This window comes from Apus apus, chromosome 2 (assembly GCF_020740795.1).
Source record: "Apus apus isolate bApuApu2 chromosome 2, bApuApu2.pri.cur, whole genome shotgun sequence".
Lineage (NCBI taxonomy): Eukaryota > Metazoa > Chordata > Aves > Apodiformes > Apodidae > Apus > Apus apus.
The window spans coordinates 131660632-131681633 of NC_067283.1; the positions used below are offsets into that span (position 1 = coordinate 131660632).

Here is a 21002-nt window from a genome sequence, read left to right on the forward strand (position 1 = left end):
TGGATCTAATGGAAAAGAGAAATTCCAAACGATCACCATTTGAAAGTACAGAGACTGCTGTTTGCACAAACCTAGCTTAATAACAGGGACTGGAAGTCCAGTGAAACGCATCTGTAGTTAATGAAAGCTCTCTATTAACAGCGAAGGAAGAATTTAACTCAAAGCTTTTCTGTAGGACTTCTCAACTTCCCGCTCTACTTATAGCAGACTGTTGTGATACATTGTGACTTCACACAGTGGGTATTAAGTGAGTTAATTCAAAGGAGCTGAAACCTCATTGATCCTAATTGAAAGCAATACACCCAACCAAATAGTTTTCTACCCCATCTGCTCTGGCCTGCCACCAGCTATTCAATACAAGAGAATTAATAGTTTCAGATATTCTAACTGACCCAATAAAAGCACTCATTTAAGCAGGACTGCATTAACAAAGTGAAAAACCAAGGGCAAAATGGGTTCAAATGGAGCATTTTACTCCTAGTTGGCTTTAACAAAGCTGAATACTGCTTATTCTGACTTTTTATGTGCAAGACTTGATAAACTGAATGAGAAGGCACTCAATGATCAGTCAACGAGCATTGATGAATGGTCATTAGGACCCCCCCAATCTCAGGGAAGGCCATTCCACAAAGTGGCACACCAGCTTGAAAGGGCGGACTCACTAATGTCCAGATTTCCCCGCTTGCTTGTTCCACTTTCACTTTCAGACCACTGGCCACCAAATGAGGCTGACATATTGGAAAATAATCTTTTATGGGCGAGTGGTAAATAAAAATGGAGGCATTAGCTGGGCTTTCAAATTCAAATCTGCTAGTTTTGTCAGCCCCCAAACGTTTTGATTTTCCACCCAGCTGGAAGCTATTAGTGTTTTCTTAAGGCATCCCACTGACAGGGCAAACCCACCTAATGTGTGAGCTGTAGAGCTGATGGGGAGGGGGGGGACAGGGACAACCACTTCTAGATTCTTTCTGAACTTTATTCAGTTGATTGTCCAACCAAAGTACAGTAAAGGCAACACCTTCAGGAGAAGCTAATTTCTTGCTAACCAGTATCTCCTATTGCTTGGTGCAACAGTCATCCACCTAGAACTGCAATGGCTACCCTCAGTGTGGCTTTTTCCATGACGATGTCCTAACCTCCCTTGCTTTTACTGCACTACCACAAAGAGCTCAAACTATTTGAGAAAGACAGTTATTTATAAACTTCTAATTTTTTTGCTTGGAAACAGAATTAAAATATTCCAATAAGATATGTGCTTATCTGTTAACAGTAGCTCTTAATGCTTGCAACACAAAACATTTGCCAGATAACACTAAACATTTCCCTAAGCATTTCCTTATTGGCAAGGTTTTCTGGCCTTCTGAAAAAAGACAAATGAGACCCTTAAAACATACATAGCACTGCAAAATGCAGACTAATTGAGATTACCTACAGAAATACTCCATAGTCGAAAGCTAGAGTCACCAATCTGGGAAGCAAGTATTATTGGTTGCCTAAGAGAAATCGTTGGTCGTGTTACCTTTAGTAATGGATCAAATTAATTGGAAGTGAGAAAGCATTCATCTCTTTTTCAGTTAAGAAAATGTAAAAGTCATACTATTTTAACAGAATAATCAGAAATTAGTCCTCTAAAGAGGATTTCAAATCACCTGTTAAGAAAAGGCAACCTTGACAGTGGGTCAGACTTGGCAACCCAGACTGCCTATTGTTTTTTCATCAAAAAAGAACAACAACAACAAAAAAATATTGTTGAACGTTGCCAGAAATCCCAGTGGATTTCAGGTGTATTTCAGGTTTTAAAACAATGAAAATATACTCAAAGACTCATAATGGGAGAAGAAAAGTTCGACCCAAAATTAATTTATGCAGAATGGGAGGGTCAACATAGGTTTCAGCTCTTAAAGAACACATGCTCTTTACAGAGTCTAAAATATGCATTTTAATAAAAACACTCACGTGGACAAACACACAGATACGTACCCGGTTTGGTGTCTATTTCTTTCACTTGATCTGGGCAAAACTCTATTTTGTACTAAATACAGTATTTTCTATAGTGTGGGTAAAGTAAGTAAGAATTGATTGTTTCTATCATAATTAGGATTCAAAGGAAATTACCACACCATCTGAGCATAGACATCACTGATACACTTCCAAAATTCTTATATTTGATATTCTTTCTGAAAAGATACAGGAAAATACCAAAAATGTCATTTCACTGACAGAAGAAAGAACACATTCAGTGTGAGCTGGAGATGGCTGTATGACAATATCTGGTCCCGCTGAACTAGGGCTGTATTTTAAGATCCAAAAAGAAAAGTTGGGGGGGGAAGGGGAGAGAGGAAAAAAAGACTTTCAAGCTACCAGTTGCTTTTTGACTTGAAGCTTGGAGTGTTTGCTCATTTAACACGGTAGGGAAACTCCTCCTGCTGTAGTATATTAACCCTAGTTTTGACCTCTAATCAATGTCTTTTCAATGCATAGGATTTTCATAATAAAGATAATGTGAGAGCATATTTGTGTGAAAGCGTATCTACCACCAGCCATAAATTCGAGCCTTGCATTTTTCTTTGTAACATGTCAATATTTGTGACACTAACTAAACATATTTTATTCATTTGACAAGGACTGTTACATTATATTGAAAACTTTTGTTTCAATGTCACCACCTCCCCATTTTGACTGATGGCGAGTTAGATTTGTTGAAACGCAAGGGGTGATAGCGTATGCTCCAGTGAACTTTCCCTCCTCTCAGCACCAGAGACAAAAACCTGCAGCTCTGCTCTGTGCTGGCAGCCATCTGGCCAGCTTTCTCTCAATGCCTGCCCCACACCACACTGCAGGCGAAATTGCAGGGCTCTAGAGCTCTGTGGAGCTATTCATGACATACCAATTTCACATTTTCTGCTTGTACGCTTGCAACAATAAATGCTAATGAGGACTATGAATGACATTTTTAAAGACAATAAAAAGGTCTCCAAATCCCTTGCATATGGAGACACTATTTTCTAAACTTCACCTTCTGTTAGGGAGCCATTACACTCTAAAGGAAAAAAATAACCTAAGGAGAACAATGAGATGATCAAAGCATAACCGAGTCCTTACGAATTCCAAAGAAAACAATGATGGCAAAGCTAGCTTAATGACAGACAGATTTTATGCCAATGTACAGCAGTAACACTTCAGCACAGTGTCTCTCTTTTTCAGTAGCACAGCTATTTCTCATCAGAGGGGCTCAAGAATGATTGGGGGGCGGGGAGGGTAGATACCAAATCCTCGATTTCGCTGATCACATATAGCTCCACAAACCATAGACATTAACTTTTTAATTACTCATATCTAGAGAAGTCCAAGAGTAAACTCATCATTAATTGATCTGGAACACCATGCTTGCATAGGGATTACGGTACTGACCAAGTGTGGCCAAGAGAAATAGCTAATTTTAATGTTTTCTTTCCCCAAATCTAACTTTTGCAATGCAATTGCTACGCTTTAAAAATAATAATAAAAAACCGAAGTGGCCTTCACTCTTGGTACTGTGTTTTATACTTAATTAAAGACAGCTTTCCCTTATTAGCAAGGATTAAAAACACTTTCAGGAATATCCACCAGGTGGAGCAAATACACAGCAATACAAAACATTTATTTATGCTCATACTGCCATTTTCAACATAGAAAAAATGTTTTATATGGAAATATCCTTACCTCTTGACCTCCCTTCTTCACCCTTTTGTCATATATAGATCAATTTTTACTTAGTACATTTCTTATGGTACAAAAGCTTTGTTCAAAGGGGCCTCTATACAAAGGTATTGCTGCTGATGAGATACAATGCAAATTTGCAAACCACAATAGTCATCATAAGATATACAAGGGAAATTAAAGAATAACATTATTCTAGTGTTTATATATATATAATATATATATTCATCAATATACAGATAATATTGTGCTTGTAAAACAAACTGACAAGCATTCAGAAAATAAAGCTTAATCTTAGATCAGACAGCAAAGTCTTTACACTGACCTCCACTATTATGGGTGGGAAAGCAGGCCATTCTGCATTGCCTTGTTATGTGTTTACATACATGGTAGTGCCAGAAACATCACAACAGTGCCATTTTACAGTATGCTGGTGTTTACTATTAATGCCTTTTTTTATGCCTTTATTAATGCCTTTTAGAATGACATCCATCAACTACTGAATAATTTCAAGAGTGCCGTGAATGAGAACTGTAAATAAATATTTGAGCATATCTAGGAAAGCTAAGCATTACTTCTCCATTTAAATTATTTGCCAGGTGAGAAAGCCACTTCCTCATCAAATACTTTTACTTTGCTTGATGAATGAGAAGGTCTAATGGTATAAAGGCAGCAGGGCATCGTCATAAATTATGAGAACTAAGTCCTAACAGAAAAGTGGTTATGAATGAATCTTCTCACAGTTCTAATGGGACGACCCACTGGCAGACCCTCTAATTATGAAAATGGCAATGCAGTACTACTAAGTAAACTGCTCTAATGCAGTCAGCATCTGGAAAAAGGGCAGAATCCATACAGACTCATTCAACCCTTGATGTTAGAAAGCATTATTATTTGTGAGTGACAAAGGGAAGGTACTGATTTTAGTCAAAGAAATATTTTTCTTTCCATTGTTTCCTTACTTACAGACACCTTCAATCACATTTTTCTCCTGATTCTACATCTAGTGCCTTCTGTGTTTTCTCTGCCACCATGCCTAATCTTCTTTTCTTGATTGAGGGGCCACCTCCTCAACCTGCTACACACCTCCTTCCCCAATCCACTACACACCTTGTCTCTGCTCCTGCTGCCTTCGACATTCATCCTCTTCTGCCTCTGCTAGCCCTGTATGCTAGAAGCTCCAGAATTTGAAGCTGTGAGTACTATCTTAAAATATTACCCTTAATTAACACTTAAATGAAAGATCAATAACCAGCACTCTTACACTGAGGGATAAACACTATGCCAGTTAGGTTTACACTACAAAACCAAGCCAGAATGGGATCCACATAATGTGCAATTGGAGGAGCACACCTGGAAGGACACTGTGTTGACCTAAGCTTTTTGCTTTCAGTCTGACCCAGGCAAATCCCATCAGAGCTAGGAAAATTAACATACAAAATCTTTGTTTCTTTAGGAATGGGGAGGAGCCTTGAGGAACACAGGCCTTCAAATATAATGTCCTTCTATCTAATTGTGTGGTATTCCACATGGTGCTTTGTTGTACCCATTCAGAAGAGAAGCAGGAGAAGAATGCAGAGGTGATTATGAAGTGGAATTCCATACCAAGAGCAAATTACACCTCTTCACACTAGAACAACATCTGCAAAGAGCAGCAGTAAGTGTTTGGGTACAATGCAAGATGCCAGTTTTAATAAATGCCAAATCAGCTTGGGAACTGTTATCCACAAGAACTTTCCTTAAGCAAGATTCTCACAGCAGACACTTGCAGAGATACCCAAACAGGGTACTGATTTAAAATCATTATTTAAAACCATGGACTAAAGCCTATAATTTGTGTCATTTTCAAAGAAGAGCTGACCTAAATACCCAGTGGGTGGCAGGAAAGCCAATGTGGTTATTGTTGTCACCACTCATCCAAGGATAACTTTATTTTACTATGCTGCTGTTTGAGGTGGGCAATGATCAGCTAGAGGTCACGGACAGTTCATTAGATTATGAACTTTGCAAAAAGCAGAAAGGCATGTAAAACACTGGAGGGAGGGACATGACTCATGATTTGTAAACGTTTAATTAATAGAGCTTTCATACAGACACGTAATTTCCTTTTTATGTACAAACCCTATAGGAACATGAGACTGACCACAATGCATAAACTGTCTTTTTTTCATCCTGTGGATACACGCAATGTTTATTTAAACTATGGCTTCCTTATAGTACAACAGGATAAAGAGACTTAAAACTAGATGTCTAAGTAATACACTTTTACTGAAAGGCACCTTTTTACCAGGGTCATCTAAGGAGTTCACCATGAAAAAGGTAGCCAGATTCTAAAGGTGAAGGGTTATGTACATACCTAAGAGTTTATTAGATCAAGATTATTGATCTGATACACTGTAACAGCTCTTTTGTTGCACCACCCCCTGAAATTCCTTCTTAGATGGGGGATTAGTGGTACAATAGACCATGACTCATTTGGTCCCACTGCACTATCTTTGACTCCCAGCTGCCTATGCCCATTGAGGGCTACCTTCTCTTAATGAAGGGTCCCCAAAAAGCATGCCCTTAAATCTGTATTACAAAATCCTAATTAAGTATTAGCAGAGAAAATATATGTTGCTGCATAGATTATTTCAATCTCACCTCCAAAGTACCAAAACCATTAGCATGTGAAATTGTCCTCCAAGACAACTTCAGGTGTAACTCTACAGCCTGGACTGAAAGCCTTCAGCATGAAAAAACCCAAAACCTTAGTTAACTTTCGCCTGTGCCTTCTCCACTCCTAAAACAACAACAAATATGTTTCTTGGACCAACTTCTGCCCATAACAATGAAAGGCAACAGTCACATGCTACACTCGTTTTTGCTGCAAAGCCATATTAATTATTCTTCTTCCCTCTACTACTTGTGCCTTGTAATCTTACATTCTGCCAGTAGAATTATGAACAGTACTGTGCTATAGAGTATTAAAATTATCCAAATAAGAGCAATATTCTTCATTTATCATTTAAACAAGAAGTTGTACTTCAATTCCTCACAAATTAAAAAATACATATTCAAGACCTTTACCTAAAAGAACATTTAAACTTCTTTCACCTATGATCTTGAGTTCCCAAAGAACAGTTTCAATCTACAGGCCACAACCTGACACAAAGCCCTGCTGTGTGCATCTGCACCACCTTCAGCCTGCTAAGAGGCCTCAACAAACAGCAGCTACCAGGAGCAAGGATCATAACTGATCCTATTCCAGTATTTCAAAAATTAAGACCAAGCTGGACATCTAAGAAAGTCACATGAATAACATGAAATAAGTTGTCAAGCATGCTGGAAATCAAAAACTTTTAATACTACATATTATGATTATGGTAATGATTACTGGAAGAAAAAAAAAAAAAAACAAAAAAAAAACAACACAAAAACCAACACGTTTTCCTAAGTTTATTTGCTGCATAGCACAGACTTCACCTGAAAAAAAATTGCTATGCAGAAGATCTTATCTTGGAAAATAAAAGAGGTAGAACAAGTGGAGAAAGAACAATAAAGTAAAAAGAAAAAGCCGCAAACTCAGAAGAGAAAGGGTTAAGGATTTGCTTCAATCAGTATCACACCAATGCCAGAATTAAAAGGGAAAAGAGCAAAAAGAGCCCTTTTTGTTGTGGGTTGTATTTTTTTTTCCTTTTTTTAATTATTATTCTTTAAAAGAAAAAAAATCAGGCCTATCTGTCACAGGGTTGTCGGGGCTGGAAGAACCGGCAGGAACCTCAAATTCCTGACCAAACCCTCTTCCACACAATGCCTCCTGAATGGAAGGAACCCAGGCCCGGCAGAGATAGCCCGCTGTCAGGAACCAGCCCTGACGTTTGCGGACAGATGGGGCTGGCCTCGCAGGATGTCAGAGCAGCAAACTGCTGTTCGAGATACTGGGTTTTCACACACTCCCAGCCTGGATGTTTTGCTCCTCAGGTAATTAAACAAGGAAACGGGGCTGAAGTGTACAAGTCTGACCCCTGCGCCTCGGCTCCGCAGTTCTGCGTATCAGCTTCCGCACTGACCGCCTGGAGCATCAACAGAGTCCTCTACTCCTGCTCCCAACACCAAGCTCTGAAACAAATCCTCCTGGAAATATCTGCTGTTGTCTATTCCTTCACCCCAGCCCGCTCTCACCCCCACCCCCCATTTAAAAAGGACTAAATTACTTGCTCTGTTCCACACGCCTTACTGCTTTCTCATAAAAACAAGGAAAAAGAGAAATGGGCACTCTTGAGTAGCTGTTCTTCATCCAGCCATTCAAAATATTAAATATCTGGGGGAGGGGAGGAACAGACTGAAAGATGAGGCAAGGGATTCCCAAATTAATGCTTACTTCAAGTTCATCACTCAAAATGAAAAAGATCCTGGAAAGTACTTCCAATTTGTAAAACCAACAGCCACACATTCACTTATTTAGAAATAAAATTCTGATATAAGCATTATTGAAGAGTCTTTGTCTTACAAGAGGACATAAGTCATAGAGCCGGGCACTACAAAAACAGACGAGTGTTTTCTGCCTCTTTTTCCCCAAATTTAAGAAATGGAAAAAGGCAGGTGTTACCACCTATGCTCAGTGAAAACCCTATGCAGGCTGCTCTGTGACTGACCTAGTTTCTATGCTCTTTAAAGGCTATTTAAACAAAAATTATTTTTTAAAAAGGTAACACATTCCTACTTCTTTCTGAAAAACCCACAGAATAGAATATTGGCTGAAAAGAGAAGAGCCCAGAAGAAAGAGGAGTACAAAAGCATGCCTGCTTGTCTGTGTTCAACACAAAGAACATTAAATGAAAACAACTGGCACGCCGCCAAATTCCTATACAGGCAAAGAGATTCAAATAAATTGATTTCACGCATCACACTGACCTAGGATCAGTGAGCAGTGGTACAATACACTCGCTGCTCCATGTGGGGGCAAAGCCCATTAACGTTATCAGAGCCACAGTACATTACCAAGGGGGGGTAGGAGGGGAGAACCCAAACTCTGCAAAGGCATGGGGAAAAAAAAAAAAAATCACTTTGAAAAAGGAACTTCAGCTTCAATCAGATTACTTAATTTCAGTTTACTAGTAAATAGATCATATTGTGAGTGCTCATGCTCTCCTCACCTCAAAGGTTTTAAAGATTGTATTTTAAAATTAAAATAATACTAAAGTCACACACAAACATTCCCCTTACATTCTATTTTAACATAGTTGTTCTCAAACCCAGATTTTCAGAAATTTACAGTTCTCTGTAAATTTCCTCCCTTCCCCATTCACCAGCATTTTATATAGATTGCAGGTTATTTTCTTTGTACTTCAAAAGCTAGATTCCTGCCCAGGATACACTTAATGGCTCAGAAAGTAAACTGGAGAAATCGGCCACTGCTCTCAACTGGTCCAAATCAACCTGACCTAAAGACAAAAATGTTTTATTTGCAAGGCAGAAATGAGCAGGACCCTGGTTCCCTTTGCAGTGTCACCCAGGCACACTTCCATTGCACCGCATTTTCTCCAAGCCAGTGTATTTCAAATTTCACTTTCTTAAGATGTGTGAAGTAACCCACATGTGCCATGGAGTCTCTTCTTGTCATCCTGGCTTTGTTTTTCATTAAGCTCTCTCACACTCCAATCAAGAGCGATGCCAGCAAGCCACAGGTGTGCACCACATGAACAGATGAAAACCTGATTGTGAGCTGTGTAATGACAACTTGCTGTCTATACTACACTCGTCCCATTTTGCATCTGTTACATGTGAGAAGGGGGTTGTTATTGTTTCAATTGTACTCTTCAAGATTCATAGGTAAGACAACAATTGTTTTGAGGATAAAAAAAGGTAACCTAGAGAGGAAGGCTTTGCAATAGCAAAAGATGGATAAGCATGCACAAGAGGGATCACAATAGTGTAGGCAGGTAGTCTAATGCTACAAGAGGCCGCTACTTTAAGGAGACGATAGACTAAAACACCTTTTATTTTGCCTTTTATTCCATTTTGGTTTCCAATAGTAAGTCAAATCTTGGGCACAGTGAAGTACATATTAAGTTAAGCTATAAAAGTGTTTGCCCCATTTCTAATAATTCATTGACATTTCAATGTGGGGCTTCTTGGCAATTTAAGACTAACGTTTCTGAACTTAGGACATATCCAGATGTGGGTACCTTACCCAGTCACCTCATTTCAACCAAATGTCAAAATGGGAATGCCCAAAGATTTAACAAATGCTAACCAACACTGATCACTCTCTTTTATAAAGAGCTATAAAGCAGTTTTGGATCACCTTCATGACCAAGGTGAAAACTATACAACATTGTTAACTTGTAAATGGTGTTTTAGAGAGGATGTGTTTGTTTTGGTGCAAGGCTACACTGATAGAACCACACAGGAAAGGGAACCATTTAGTAACAGCTATTTCATAACAGCAGAGACCTGCCTGCACCCAGGTAACAATGCAAGCAGCCAGACCTGCCTGATGGTTATCAGGAAAAGTAACATGCTGTTCCCTCCCATTTATGACTATTTCACCAGTACAACCGGATCATTTGGACTTTAGAAGGATGAAGTGAACTTTACTTGTATTAATTTCCCCTTTCTAAATAAATACATTATTAGAAAACATGCCTTTCTCCCAAGTTGTAGATTTCGATTATCTTGCACGTGCTCTGACAGCAATAAACCATGCTAAGCTACCCATTAGTATGCCAGCACTGAATGCTTCAGGCACGAAATCTTTACTTTTACATTTATACATTTTAAAAATCCTTTATGAAGATCCATATGCCAAAAGCAACCAGACAACAACCACCTGTACAGGGTACACACTTGCTCTCTGAAAAAGACTGTAGATTAAAAAAAAGGAGAATTAGTCAGAAGCTATACACTGCCAAATTAGCAAAATAAAAATGCAGGAAGAAACCCTGCTTATAAACAGCTAAAGGGTAGGTGTCAGGAGGATGGGGCCAGATTCTTCTCAGTGGTGTCCAGTGACAGAGCAAGGGACAGTGGTCACAAACTGGTAAACAGAAGGTTTAACATAAATGTAAGAAAATAATTCTTTACTCTGAAGGTAACAAAGAAGTCGGACAAGCTGCGCAGGGAGGCTGTGGAGTCTCCATCCCTGGATACAATCAAAACCTGCCTGGACATGTTCCTGTGTAATCTGCTCTAGGGAATCCTGCTCTAGCAGGGGGGTTGGACTAGATGATCTCCAGAGGACTCTCCCGATTCCTACCCTTCCGTGATTCTGTGATTTCAATGCTGTCTGTGTACAGGAAGGCCCCTGAAAAGTATTTACTTGTTTTAATCTGACCTAGGAACTCAAATTACAATGTAAATTAACTTTTATTAGGATTTAATTTTTTAAAAGCATGTTCACGCCGATGCATAAAACCTCAGCCCTGGCCCCTTGCAACAACATGATGTGCAGTCTCTTGCTGGCTCTTCCAGCTGTGCTCCATTTCCTCTCCACACCTCACACACAGGGCAGCGTAAGCCACAACGTCTTGAGTGGGGAGATGAGCAAGGCTTGGTTGCCTTTAGAATTAACCAGAGCATATAATTTTATTTTGGTATCATACTCTAACAAAGTTACCTCATAGGTGAAAAGGGCCAGCACTGAGAAACAAAGCATCAGAGTGATGGAAAGGGCATAAAATCAGTGTAGTAGTTTGTTGCCATCTAGACACACCATTTTAGGAAGAAAAAAAAGGGAGTTACAGTAAATATAGGAATGACAGTCACAGGTTTATCTAGACATTTTCTTCTGCCATAGAAGATTTACTTTTCCAGTATGGTAAAAATCTTTGCACACAAGAAGCGGAAATACCTATTCTCAGTATTATTCCAATCAAATTTATCACAGATGAGCTTACTAGAAGCTTCCACTAAATTACAAACACAAGCATTTTGTCAACATGATTACAACTGGCCCTTCACCTGATTGCAAATACTGTTCATATTCACAGCTAAGGAAATAGAACTTTACTATTTTCACAACCCAGCCAAGTAATATTTATATGCCACATTAAGAGTACCTATGTCATCAAAAACACAAAAACCACAGTTAAGAATTTCACATGTACTTTTTTAACTAAGAAGATTTTAGAACAGTCATCACTGACAGATTTTATTGGCATTGCTGTGCTCTCTCAGTGCCATCAAAATGAAGACACCATCTTCATTGATTTAGACAAGACTCTTTGGAGGCTAAAGAGAAAGATTCTTTTTTTTTTTTTTTTAATTACAGTTTACAAGGCAAGGTACAGTCATTAAAAATAATTGCTAAACGGTATGCACATTACAAAATCAAGTATTTTTCTGTTCCTTACCTTGACAAAATTCAAAGTTCCCTTTTTTCCGGCAGTCACCTATCACTAAACTCAGTGCTCTCCAAGTGTTTCTTTTGACAGATATCATTCTCCACCAATCGCTCTGCTAATTTCCTCTTGCCTTTCCTGACTGGGACAGATATTACGTTCACCAGCCCAGAGATCAATCTTTTCTATTGACAACAACAAATGGGGGAAAAAAAAAAAAAAGCACATATCACAGCCAGTTTGAAGCACCACACCCCTTCATTTACATGATAATAGCAGTCTCTTAAATAAGAAGGAACACAGAAATGCTATCATTCTAAATCAATTACCCACATTTTCTTAGTTAATATAAGGCAGTATCTCCTATAAAACTACAGTATTACCTAAAAAGGTTGGACCACATGATCCTTGAGGTCCCTTCCAACCTGGTATTCTATGATTATATGATTTTATCATAAGGCAGTACTTAAAAACTGTATTCATTCTTCGACAAAGGTTGTTCCTTACGTTGCTCATTTAAAACAGTTGGCTTATAGAGGGCAACAAACTAAGGGCAGCCTATATTCTACCATCAAAACACCTACCAGGTAGTTGTGTAAAAAATGATTGGTTTTAAATACATTCATATAATATAAATATTACATACTTTACCTGGTTCAACAGATGCTCTAGAGAATAACTTATGAAACGAACATGGTTACTAAAAATAGAGACCTTGCAATTACACATGGCTATACTAATTTGTAATTGTAAGTCGTAACAGCAAACACATTTAAACAAAGGGAGATCAAAACAATCTATTGGTATATTTACAAATCATCCTCCCACTTTTGAAAAGGCAATTTCCCTCCCACTGCAACACCTACAAAACCTGTTTATTTTGGTTACACAAATACTTTGTCATTTGTACAAGTCTGTATGACAGCATTGTCAGTTTTTCCAAGACATTAATATGCTTTTCAGGGGGTTGTAATTATGTCATGGCAGAAAGATTTTTAAAGCCAAGCACACGCAGTTACGTACATGCTCCAATCTGCATCCACTATTCAGTTCTTTTAGGACATACAGTTAAGCATGCATAAGGATCTGGTCGCTGCTACATGCATCTAACCAAGAATCCAGCCCCAACCCTCCCCTGGACTAGATCTTACTGCAAAAAAAAGGTATGGTTCAAGGGTATTTGCAAAAGATCACATTTGTGTTTATGCTAGAAATTGCAGTCTTTCCTACAAACAAGCACCCTCCTCAAATCAAAACAAACCTTCCCAAGTTAAAGTTAAGGTTACTGAGAACAAAGGAATTCACTACTCAAACTTCTTTCTTTCTCATGTTTCTGGTCAGACGCTTCCCTGTAGCCCTGACACAAGTCAAAATTCTATTGCTTTCAGAGAAACTGAGAGGCATGTACGGACTCTGCAAGACTCTACCCAGGATCTGGCAACTGTGAAGCTTTCAATACGACAATTGTCTGTGGCATTTGGAAAATAATGTCCAAAAGGTATTACGGACTCCCCAATTTGGGTGCAGTAGCTACTTCTCTCAAATTATTTTTAATGTGTATGAAATTCTCTAGTTGTCACCATCTCCTTTTATAGGCATCAAATTTACCTTTCAGTTGTGCCTTATCATGAATTGTGTATTTTTCAATTGTCCAGATTTATGCATAACATTTTACATTTCCATAAACACATACAGGATTCCCTAAATTGTTCTTGTCTGATCTGATTTTTATGGCCACAAACTCATGGCCCCTACCACAAAAGAAAAATCCTTCACTGACCAACTGGCCCTATTAATTTCACTGAGATTATTCAAACATTACGTTTTCTACCGAGTGATGATAGCACAATCTGGTTGAAATATGGATTTATAGAGGAACATTAAATTAACATCATATTTTGGATTCAGAATTACACACAGCAGCCATCTGTAAAGATGTATTCATGTTTTGCTAACCTTTACTAATTTGGACACTAGAAATAATTATGATAAAATATGTTAAACTATGTAACATATAACAATTCAATATTTGTGTCTGCTGAACAGCATACTCCTTTTTTCATGTCTGGTAAAATATTTTTAAACCATTTGCTGTGGGGAAAAAAAAAAAAGTCTCAAAAAAAATAAAAGTACCCATGTGTCATCCACTTTACAATGAAGACATCACTAACTCACTACTCTTCCTTTGTTTCAGCCCCACATTCATTTTCTGTATATGCCACATTTTCCAAAGTGATGGATGCATTTGCTATACCCATTCTACACCAATGGCCCTTTTTAAATGTATTTTTGCCTCCTGAATTGTAAACTCCTGCTGCTGTGCAAATGTACACGCAAAATTATCTAAAGTCTGAACTTCACTGAAAGTAGAATGCCTCAAACAATTTGTAGTCTTACAAGAGTGTTATAAAAAAGGATCAACATGTTGTATTACCATGGAAATTTTGAAAAACATACTTTCCCAAACAAATATTACTTTTTCTCAATGGTATGAAGTAATGAAAACCACATGTGTAAATCTGCGATCCGTGCAGTAGTTCAAGCTGCAGCTAATAGAAAATACAGAGAGTGAACTCTGCCATATAAAGGATTCTTGTTACAGAAAATATAATGTGAAAACCAGATGCAGACAGAAAACCTTAATCACAGATGGGAATGTAATCACTGGCATACAGAATACTTTTTTGATCAATCTCAACCATATGAGAAATGTATTTATTTTCTAAGGAATGCAATAACTCGAGAGAATCTTCTATTTGAATTCAGTTAACCTCATATTCACTGTGCTTTTATCTTATACGTGGACAGAAGGAGGATATAACCTGAGCCAAGATTTTTAGAAGAACCATTGGCCCTGGCAAATCATTCTTGTATCAGCTTATCTTTCAAGGAATTAATAGGATGTAAAGACTACAAATAGATCAGCCTCAAAAGAAATCAACCATTATTGCACTTCCTAGTTCTTGCCAGAAATCCCTTCATCACCTAAGCACTTCTCTGGTTAAGTTTTTCCCTTAATATGTGGTTCTTCAGAAATACACTGTTAAGAGCAGCACAGTGTTACACTAAAGTTCTGCAAATCAGAACTAAGTTCTACACCAAAGAATCTCCCTACTTCTTTAGGAAACCTGAAGAGTCATTGATTTGAAACAAAGTTTAACTTGAGCTTCCTTCTAACTGCTGAAGTGCTAGTGAATGCCCTCCCTCCATACAGCCTGTGGGTGTTAGGGGAAGAAAGGACCACAGCACCCTGCAGCTACCAGTTACATCAAGTATATAAAATGTGGATTGCCTTCTACCAATTACTCAGGCAGGACCACGATATCTCCTGCCAGTTTTCATTGCTGGTGACATTTGTGCTCAGCTTTTAAGAGAATGAACTACTACAGTAGCAGTAAAATCCTCACATAAAACATTAAAATTGCCTCAAAATCTGAAAATCAGGTTCAGAATTCAGGTCATCAATATGCTGTCAGCAGGACCTACCGATGTCATTACAAAGGCTCAACATCTTCAAGAAACCACTCCCACAGTTCATCAGCCAATTTATCTAAGAGTTACATTTGCCTAGATAAATTTTACACCTTGTGATTGATCTGGTGGGCTGTTGCATTAAACTGCAATATAAAAAAAAGCTTATGCTAGGAAATAAAACTTAAGACAGATCTCCAAGCTCTTTGGCACCAGCAGTGGTAGTTTACTTCCTGATCCCTGCTGCACCCTCTTCCTGGAGGTGCCCACTACACTCGGGAATATCGCAGCTCTTTACACAGCACAGGGACACAGACTGTCCCAGTTCACAACTGAGCTTTTAAAGGTAACCCAAAGTTGGTATTTATTTATGTTAATAGCAATAATTATCATAAACTGGGACAATCTGAGAGCTGTCACACCAGAGGGGAGTGACAAAAACCTATCATGGGCACAGGGCAGGCAGGTTCTCCTTCTCTCTAAGGGCCTCTAAATTCCATCTTAGATATCTTCAGTAAGTGGACACCACTTCAATGCTCTACCATATGACTCATACCAGGTGTTTATCTGACAAATTCTGCTCAAGGTCCTGTAATTATGCTTCCTCAATTTAATGCCTGTATGCTAGGTGAAATTTGAAGTCAACTACTTACTTTTACCCTCCTGTGTTAACAATTAGCAAACCATCTGATTAAAATACTTTGACACCACCACTGCAACAGAAGTTTTTAAAATCATCTTGTCTCTTCTGCCATTTAACTTTAAACTTCCGAGACTGCAGCACCAATAGATTGTGTAGAAGTTAACATTTAACACTGAAGTAATACAAGCTGGATATGCTTGTCTTCTTTCTCAACAAGCATGCCTAGATTAATAATAAACTTTGGCCAGATACATATTTTAATTTGCATGTTTTTCATATAGCATCATCATCATGTGTGTAGAGTGCTAAAAATGGAGCTAAATCTTCCAGCTGTGGAACAGTTCCACGTGACAAAACAAGAGAGAGATCCTGAAAAACTCCTGCTTCATGTCATGTGTGAGCGTGTGTGCTTGTGTCTTTTTTTTCTCTCTCATCTAATTTCATCTGCGAGAGACTGTCCCTAGAGGACAAGAGAAGAGAGAACCAATTATATCCAGAGGTTGGTTTCTCCAAAATGAAGGCATCTGTTCCATGCCAACGACTTCCACATGGAAGAAAAACAGAACTTTGAATGCATCTGCGTTCATGGTTGACAGTCGCAGATCTTAGGGTCTACTGTAATTGCCCAGCTGCAAACATGATTCAGTTGCTGCTGTTGTCAGCTGATCTCCTTGCACTGAAATGAACAGAGATAAATAGCAAATAGCTGGATAAAAATCTGATATTCTTACAGAATACTGACACCTTTTTACCTGCTGAAGGAGGTATTTTTCCTGGAAAATGGGTTTGATGGAAATAAATTGCAAACTGTTTATTAAACATTTTATAAAATACTTTGCTCTAAAATGCTATTCTTTAAATAACATACAAGTCCAAGCTCATTATTTGTTAGTATTTCAGGCTGATATTTTGGAATAGTGATTCAGAAACCATTACAATTCACTAGCCACATAATTCTGCAGCTCACCTTATTTAGAGGCAAATAGTCTCAGTAATACCAGAGTCCACCTGAGCAGAAGCTTAGGAGTTTTCACTCAAAATGCTTATGGCAGATATATAACTAGTACGATATTTATTACTCAACTTATGTCACTTCCAACACTGAATGGACGCTTTCCAAGAAACACTTAAATGAATCATTACTGGTAGTTCAAAACCTGGCGTATAGCATTGGGTACAACTTGCAAGATACTCAGCAATGCTGTGAGCTTTCACAGTTAAAAAAATCAACAGTTAACAAGAAGCTCATCCAAACTAGCAAGACCCTAACTCATTTTTGAAAACACAGCACTGAGTCCAGGGAGTTCAGGGGTCCAAGACTACTCATGGGGCAATTGCAACAAAGACAATTAAAACCCAAATACTAGGCAGAAAATGCATTTACATTCCCTATCCTCCACTCACCAGATAGAAGTGGACCATAGTTTCCACAAATACTGCATGGATCTCGTGGGTTTTTGTAGTTTTGTTACCTAGGATTTTTATCACTAACTTGAAAGAATGAAGATGCTACATGTTAGGGAAATACCTTTTAATCCCAAATGCACTCTGCAGTCATGGCACTCAGCCTGACAGCTAGGTAGCCACAGACCTTAGGAAGGACTATAAGTATTCCTACACAGTTTTCCGTGCCTGGAACATACTTCAAATTATTATGAACGCATGAAGTAGTGATCCTGAGGGGACACAGTAGGCCTGACACTTCCTGACCACTTCTAAATTGCCTGCAGGAAGGACAAGAGTTGGGAGTGAGGACAATTAACAGAGCCACCTGCTTCCTGTGACCTCCTAGGGAGCAGACACAGCCACTGACTACTTGTAATGTCACTGAGGTCCTGCCCATCCTTCTCTACCCAGAGAAGCTACAGGATAATAAACACAATAGTGGCCATTAATAGCTCTGTAAGAGCAGAAATTTAGGCTTGGACTTAAAAAAAAACAACACATAAATTAAGAAAATAAACATGAAAACCTCCCATGAATTTCATGGAAAGAGGATAGGACCAATAGATCTCAGAACCTGGAAGAGAAAATAATTCTTTAAAACTACTGTAGCTGTTATTTACAGTAGCTGTACACTTCTCTGGAAATTTTTTGAGCAGATGGCTGGATTAAACACAGTTAAACAGCTCTTGGCATGTAGAAGTTGAGAATCCTGGTCCCACGGATTCAGTGGGAACCTCTGAGAATACTATTACAGAAGGAATAGACTTTTTCCTCTTCTTTACATGGAGTTCTTCATCAGGTACGTCTGCCATTTCCAATTCAAAGAGAATTATTTATTTTGCATTAAGACCTGAGCTAGCACACTTAACCTTACACAAGATACTCTCATCAGGGCCATATCTGGATCTAAGTGTCAGAATCATTCCAGGGAAGTACTGTTAAGATCACAGATGCGAGGTGGAAGCACAGAAAGCCTGAAGGTCCAGATCCTCAGACTGGTGTTTAGACAAAAGAAACACTATCATCAATAGAATGGGGCATGTGAATACCATGGCAGATCTGAGTTCTAGTACTTTAATTCAACACTTACAAGCTCTGCTGACCCATGGAGTTCCATTAATTCATCATGGCGCACATGGAGTGCATGCAACATTCAGAAACTAAGCTAGCGTATTTGGTTCAGTACGATGGTTTCCTTGCTCATCTGCAGCATGCTTTAATACAGGTGCCAGCATGCTCTTCCAGCATTAAGTGGTTTGCCAACAAGCTTTAAAAATAATAAATAGTACAGTCATGAAACAGTTTTTGCTTAATGGTTCCTAGAACTCGGTGACTTCACTCACTAAAACCCTTTCTATAACATTACCCTTAAATACTTTTAGCAATACCACCATTAAAATAAAATTTAAAAAATCATCCTGGCACTCCCATCCATCGATAGCACACCCACAGGTGCCATTATTCCTAAATTTGTTGGCAGCTTTCTCTGGCACCACTATGCTTTAACGGCTTTGGCAACAAACCCCACCTGGATGTCACTGAAAGCTCTCCTTTGAAGCGCTCTTTCAAAATATCCTTTGCAGCAGTATCATTCAGTCTCCTTTGTTGTATCCTAATAAGCTCATTTTCTGGCAACAGCCTCACTCTCTCTTGCTCTCAAAGCCTGAGCTAGTCTAGGGAAGTGTTCTTCCTTCAGTGTTCTTCAATGTTAGGGTGAATTTTCAAAGAGGATTTCAGGATAGTCTATTTGCTGCTCAGGTTGAGTGTTCACTTGCACTTCAGCTTAAAAATTAATTGTATTTCATCCTATTAACACAATATGACCAAACTAATGGGGAAGTAAAGTACAGGTACAAAACCCTACACAATTTGATGCTTCATAATGGAGATTGTTAAATCTTGGGACTACCAGAAGGCACACAGAGATTTACTCAACATGCCACCCAGCCTGTCATGAAAACATGAAGAACCAGCATCCTGTACCACCATTACAGAGTAAAAGAAAAAAAAAAAACAGAAAATGTGTTCTGGAGAACAATTAATCATGGAAAAAGTGGAGATTTTTGGGAGGCTGGATTTGGGTTTTTTTCCCAAGCTATTTAAAATTACACTTGGGCAATAATCAAGAGGCACCTGTGTGGTCATCATCAGAAATAAAAAAAAAATAATCAGTAAGTCTCCAAATACAAAACATACCAAAATAAAAATGGCTAATGGTAATGACTACTACTAATGCAAATTGTATATTAACATCCAACGAGGCACACATACATAAGCCTCCTGGAGCTACAAAAATAACTACAGTATTGTACAATTTGTAATGGTCATGCAACCATCTCCCCAGATGCTTGTTGAAATTCCTGGTTTTTACTCACTGCATCAACCTGGCTTTTTAAAAACACTAGCTATTTTATTACTTGCCATTGCCTGCCAGTGTTTGCAGATTAATTCCACTCCACTAGGTGGAGTCTTCTGTCTTCCCAGGCAGCAACATCATTTACAAAAAGAATTTACTATCATCCAAGAACTGTGGATGTATTTTTTTATTGTAAGCACTACAGCCTACCCGTCTTGATAGACGGAAAAGTGCCACTGAATCAAATGCCTTCTTGAAATTCCTGAAGAATTTGTGAACTATCCCATGAAGATCCCATGTCAGCATGCTGCAATACAGGATTGTTCAGGAATACTGTTGCTGCACAGTTCTGTACAACGTAACTGTGCTTTTGGGATATCAATAAATAATACTGAGTAAAAAATATGTATCAGTTCAGTAAGTTACCATCTTGCACATGTTCAAAAACTACATATGAACAAAACCAACCTGTTGAACTTCTTCTAAATTTTTTTGTGTGTATTCAGAAATATTTTTAATATCCAGGATGCTGTTCCTTCCCAGGCATCCTAAAATGTGCCATAGAAAATGAAGTATGAAAGGATTTCTTTCCATATTCACATTTCCATTCACAACAACTGGAGTTAAATATGGCAACTATTCAGCAGGAACAGCAAAACTGCATGCAGCATTTTTGGCAAAGAATAAGAAAAACAGAGCACACCCATGAATATGGTCAGGAAATTTAGATAAGGAAACCTGGATACCCTACACCCAACTATAATCTTTCTTTTGGCATTGGACTATACCACAACCCTGAGAAAAGTACAAAAAAATTCCATGACCAAAGCAAGAAGCCCCTTGCTTTAAAAACTCATCAGGCAGTCAGCATCTCCACTAACCTGCTACGACAGAGCATTTGCTCAGTAACTTTCAGAAGCAGAAAGCGCCATGTAGGCACTGAGCACTAACATGAGACTCCTCAAAGGCTCTCGCATCCCCAGGTCAGCCCAGATAGGGTCTCCTCAGAGTGGCTTCTGCTGTTGGCAGATATCACAAGCTATTTAAGGCTACAGACATTTTG

General features: G+C 38.5%; 1 protein-coding gene across 2 annotated transcripts in view; it reads right to left on the bottom strand.

Moving 5' to 3' along the window:
- RUNX1T1 (RUNX1 partner transcriptional co-repressor 1) overlaps positions 1 to 21002 on the bottom strand; it is a 115668-nt gene that overhangs the window by 83039 nt on the left and 11627 nt on the right. Inside the window, exon 2 of one of the 2 annotated variants that reach the window (XM_051610504.1) lies at positions 12036 to 12208. The exons of the other annotated variant lie outside the window; for it this stretch is intronic. Within the exon in view, the coding sequence (XP_051466464.1) occupies positions 12036 to 12123 (88 nt within the window). The 5' untranslated portion in view covers positions 12124 to 12208. The remainder of the gene's footprint in view (positions 1 to 12035; positions 12209 to 21002) is intronic. 2 annotated transcript variants of the gene reach the window in all.